We start from the raw sequence: 5,452 nt of genomic DNA, 5'->3' as shown, positions 1-5,452 counted from the left end.
CACTCTACCCAGGGGGACAGCTTGAGGCTCTTTCTCAAAAAAAAAAAAAAAAAAATATTGACCAGGAAATGCATTTTGGATGTTCTTTACTTAAAGAAATATTAACTAGTTTACTTATGTAGGTCAACTAATGCCTTGTTTTCCTATTCTGCTCCCTGAGCCCTGTGTAGAGTTCTTATGAAACTGTGTTGTACTGAGTGTTTACCTGTCTGTTTTCCTCTGTTGGACCTTAACCATCTTGCTTTCCCAGACCTAGTAGCAGCACCTGAGGCAGAAGTAGTAAATGTCTGGTGATGACTAGCCGATAACAGATTGCTTGGTATCTAAGGAGCTGAATGACTGTGGTCAGGTTTCTTAACTCCTCTAAGCTTCAGTTTTATAATCTGTGAAATAAAATAATAATAATTACCTCCTAGGGTAGTTACAGATGTTAAATAAGATATATGTGTAATAGGCTCAGTGTTTGTAGCTCAAGCAGCTAAGGCACCAGCCACATATACCAGAGCTGGCGGGTTCAAATCCAGCCCGGGCCTGCCAAACAACAATGACAACTACACCCAAAAAATAGCTGGGTGTTGTGGTGGGTTCCTGTAGTCCCAGCTACTTGGGAGGCTAAGGCAAGAGAATCACTTAAGCCTAGGAGTTGGAGGTTGCTGTGAGCTGTGATGCCATGGCACTCTATCCAGAGCAACAGCTTAAGGTGCTATCTCAAAAAAAAAGAAAAAAGATATATGTGTGATAAATGTTAGCTATTATCAGTAGCCTTTCCTACCCGTTGATTGTGAGGAAACCCAGATACCTCAAAAATTTCTTATGCTGGCTTGTCACCCGTAGCTCAGTGGGTAGGGCTCTGGCCACATACACTGAGGCTGGCGGGTTTGAGCCCAGCCTGAGCCTGCTAAACAACAACAACTGCAACCAAAAAACAGCCAGGTGTGGTGGCAGGCGCCTATAGTCCCAGCTACTTGGGAGGCTGATGAGGCAAGAGGATCACTTAAACCCAAGTGTTTGAGTTTGCTGTGAGCTGTGACACTACAGCTGTCTACTGAGAGTGACATAGTAAGACTCTATCTCAAAAAAAAAATTTTTTTTCTTATGCTAAGTAGGTCAGCCTGGTCAAGTGAAATGAATTTTTTTTAGTTCTGGTCATCCAGCTTGTGACATTGTCTTAAAACATGTCTTTGAATCATTTTAAGGTCATTTTTCTTATATTCTTCTTTTAGTCTTCTTACATTGCAATGTATTTGGCATTTTACCTCTTAAATATATTGCTTTTGGACGTTGTTAAATTTTTGGAAATAAATCAATTATCGGGATTTTGGTATTTAAGGAGAAAATTATATGCTTTTTTGATAGGGAATTATTTATCTCTTTAGCTTTGGAATTTTAGTTGTATCCTGTACTGAATGAAATGTAAAAAAGAAAAAATGCAGGATCATTCAGGCCTATGAAACATAAAATCTAATTAGAATTTATAATGATTTGTTAATGACTGAATACTGTTTTTCTTTCTTTTTTATTTGGCTATTCTAGATCTAAATAGACCTCTTATTACTAAGCAATTTAGAGTTTCCTTTTTTGTCTTGGGATTTAAGTCATATATGTCTTCTTTGAAAGCTAACTTGCCTTTCTGAGTTTTAGGATTTCAAATACTTTCAGAAAAAAAGCTGAAGGTTTGTTTTTTCAACCAGAAATGTATAAGCTATCAAAAATATTGGGAATTAAATTGAAGAAATAAATTGTAATTAGACATTTTATTTTCTGGCTTTTTCACTTGTGTGGTAGTTTAGTTCTTTGTAGAATATGGTATAATATTGTTCTAAGGTTTCATGATATAAAGCAGGGATGTCCAACCTTTTTTTTTTTTTCCTTCTGTCACTCAGTGGAAGAAGAGTTGTCTTAGGCCACACAGTAAATACACAAACACTAACAAAAGCTGATTAGAAAAAAAAAATCTGTGCATCCCTTTCCTGATATACAGCACCACAGATGAGCAAAAAATATTCTCACGAAATCAGTGTGCAGGCCTTCAGGCTACAGGTTGGATACCCCTAGTAAAGCTAACAGCTAAGGATACTAAAGGGAATTCGAAGTTTGCAGTTTAATGATTAGTCATATAGAAGCTCTTGGAGTCTATTAACTAGAGACGTCAAAAGCTTATTTTAAGGGCCACATTTCATCAAATCTGAGACATTATAGATGGCAAAACATGCCATTACATCATATACTTATAAGAAGGAAAAAAAACTAGGGGGAGAGAGAGTTTAATAGCAGACCTATTGCAAAAAGCTGTTCCACCAAAGGTCTCTATCTTTACTGTAGAGATAAATGACAAATTAACTTGGCCAGGCAGAAAAGGAACAATAAAGAAACTCTCAAGTCTTAACCTTGACACTAGGTAGAGCAAGGAGGGTAGGGAGGATCTCTTGAGAGTTTGAATCACAGGTTTTAAGTTTCACATCTGGAGTTAAACCACCAGCATGGTCCACAAAGTCTTACAATAGAGGATTTAACACAGATGGTCTCAGGTCAGTTGTGCTCCCTGATGACAGCAGAGACAGGTGCACATCTTCTCTGGGAAAATTCAGCTTTATGCTAGAACCCATGGCAAGATACCTCCATTATAAAAGATGTATTCCAGTTTCACAAATTTAATATGTGAAAAAAACATACTTTTTAGAATAACTAAAATACTATTCCATTAGGACCATCTTTTGAATATTGTTAAACATATATATTTTAAATTTGTAGTGAGGATTTTGAGAATAAAAGATTTTAAAGAACCTTCTGAATTAAATTATTTTTGATATAATTAAAGATAAAGTATCATAGCAAGTATTTAAAAATTGATGATCCATGTGTAGTATATATTATGATTTTATTATGGAAAGTATTTGTTTAACCAGAGTACCCTGTTCTAAGGTGAGAGGTGCCTTTTTATGGAAGAAAGCTATCAAACATATTTTCAGGACATTTTTATTAATAATTGCATCTAAAAAAACATGTCCTTCTGCCTTTTCTCCCACTTTGACAACAATGTTTGTGAATTTCCCTTGATCTCGCTTATATATAAAGAACATTTACTGTTCCTCCTTCTTTGCTCAGTTACTGAACGATGAGATAGATAGTAGTTTCCTATTAATAGAGTTGCTTCTCTAATATTTGAATTGTTTGACTTCTTGTGAGTTTTAAATATACTGTCTATTTGTCTTAAAGTTAGATATCTGAAGACTGTTTTAAGGCCCACGTTAACAAAAAGTTTTATTTTTGGCAACAGCTGCTCCAGATAATTTTTGAGTTTTTACTGCTTGAGACTGAGAGAAAAGAAATGCGGAATTGTCTATAGGAATGAAATGATTGTCAGGCTTTCATTGGGCTTTACCCCATCATTACTAATAATTCCTGACATCTCTTTTTTAAAAAAAAAAAAAAGACCTTTCTTTCACTTTTTTTTTTTTTAGCAGAAGAAAACAAATGGCATGGCCTTTTTATTTTGTTCTTCGATTTGAATCAAACACATTACTTCTGGCCAGCTGATTTATTTGTTACTTTTGCCACTGGCTTCGACAAAGTAAATCAGACAAAAAAGAATCTTATCCTTTAAAATTATTGACTGCATTAATAGTGTTTCATTTTGATCCTCACAAATCTCTTGCTCTTTGGAAAATGTGTCATCTTTCTTTTCTGAACTCTTAGAATACAGTAATTCCTCCTTCAGCCAACCGCCTACTAATACGTAGAGTGAGTGCATACCGTCTAAGCCTAGGATTTAGCTTTGCCAACTCCAAAGGTCACACCAGTGATTTCCTTTCCTAATCTTAAACATCTACTTTACCATAGAGCAATTAGGTATGTATCTATTCACCAGTCTTTGAGTGTAGGGTTAAGACTTTTCTTTGTAAAGAAGTCTACAATTTGGAATTCAGTTTTGTCTTTATTGCATAAGCTATACTAATTATTCTTTTTAATAAAAAAGTATATTTAGTTTAAAAACCAGCACTCAGATCTTACTGTTATGCTGTTTTGGTTAGTGGTCTTTTTGTAGAAAGAGTTCCTAATGAAAGGATAGTATTATTTTAAATCAATATTCTGTTGTATTCCAATTTTAGGCTTGGTGTTTCCTAATTATAGCCATTGTTAGACCCATTCTTTTGCTGAATGTGTTTATAATTTTTTCAAAATTGAAACTTATTTTTTGTGTTTTTCTTTTATTGCTTTTTTAGAACCTACTGGCTTGGTGACATTTACAAGACAGAGTCTTGAAGATTTTCCAGAATGGGAAAGGTAATAATAATAAGAATAATCATAGACCCTTAAAATTAGAAGGACTCTTTTTACCATGAAAGGATTCTATTTTACAGCCCTGGAAAGATGGTTTCCTACCCAGGGAGTCTCTCCTCATAAATGATCCCTTGATAGCTTTCACTGATAGAAAAGTTAAGACTTTTTAAATCAAAGTCTACAACCCTTAACTTCTACCATGTTGTCTTGGTTTTGTCTTCTGAAACAAAGTCCCATTTAAGGAGTTTTATGTGTGAAAACACTAACATTAAATGTTCTACCAATATTTAAATGTTTCTCCTTATCCTCTTTTCAGCTAGTATTTGTATTTTATTATGGCAGACAAGATTGAGAAAAGTCTTTTTATTATGGTAAAACATAAATAGTAATTGTCTAGAGTTTGTCCAAGTTTCAAGAATTTTGAAGTTTGGCGGTCCACATTTATAGTAGAGCCTCCATAGTTGACCACCTCCCTACATAGACCACTTCGTCAAGCTGACCTGATTTTCATAGACTGTATATGCACCACATGTACGTATCAGTACAGTCGGTCTGGTTCCTTATATTGACCACCTCTGTATGCTGACTAGTTTGTTACAGTCCTTTGGGTGGTCAACTTACAGAGATTCTACTGTACTATTTGTAGATTACATTAAGTGGCTAATTCCCTGTTTTTTTCATTTATCAGGAAATACTGAGGACAATAATAACTGATCTGAGTTAATTCAGACCTGTAAAATCCTTAGTGCCCCTGAAATAATTGACACATTTCCTAATCTAGAGCAAATCCCCAGCACAATTAAAGACATGTGCATCAACCTTTTAAATATAAGTGAGGACATGATTAAGCATACTAGACAGATATTTGGGGGGTGTGTTCATGTTAACCAGTATCTCCCATTTTTACTTTCTAACAGTTTTGATCGTAGTTTGTAATTGTTTTGTTTGGAATTAGTGATGAAGGGAAATCACTGTTAAAGGAAGTTAACTTGAAGGGCTGTTTGCTTAGGTGGCTTTCCTGTGGTGTTTTCATCTATCAAAGATGTTTATTTGTGAAGTGAAAGAGAAAGAAACTTACTTCAGGAGGCTGATTGCATGGTTGAGATGATTATTAATAGAGGGAAGTGGATAAAAGATTAAGCAACCTGAAGAGAGGAAAAAAAAAAAAAAA

At 34.8% G+C, this 5,452-nt stretch overlaps 1 protein-coding gene across 1 annotated transcript in view; it reads left to right on the top strand.

Moving 5' to 3' along the window:
- Positions 1-5,452, top strand: part of PARG (poly(ADP-ribose) glycohydrolase) — a 139,440-nt gene that overhangs the window by 77,553 nt on the left and 56,435 nt on the right. The window contains exon 12 of the mRNA XM_003801665.3: positions 4,224-4,284. Coding sequence (XP_003801713.1) covers positions 4,224-4,284 — 61 coding nt within the window. The remainder of the gene's footprint in view (positions 1-4,223; positions 4,285-5,452) is intronic.

This window comes from Otolemur garnettii, unplaced genomic scaffold, assembly GCF_000181295.1.
Source record: "Otolemur garnettii isolate 467f Iridium unplaced genomic scaffold, OtoGar3 scaffold00217, whole genome shotgun sequence".
NCBI lineage: Eukaryota > Metazoa > Chordata > Mammalia > Primates > Galagidae > Otolemur > Otolemur garnettii.
Note: the sequence above shows the minus strand (reverse complement) of the source record. Positions and strands in the feature narration are given on the sequence as shown.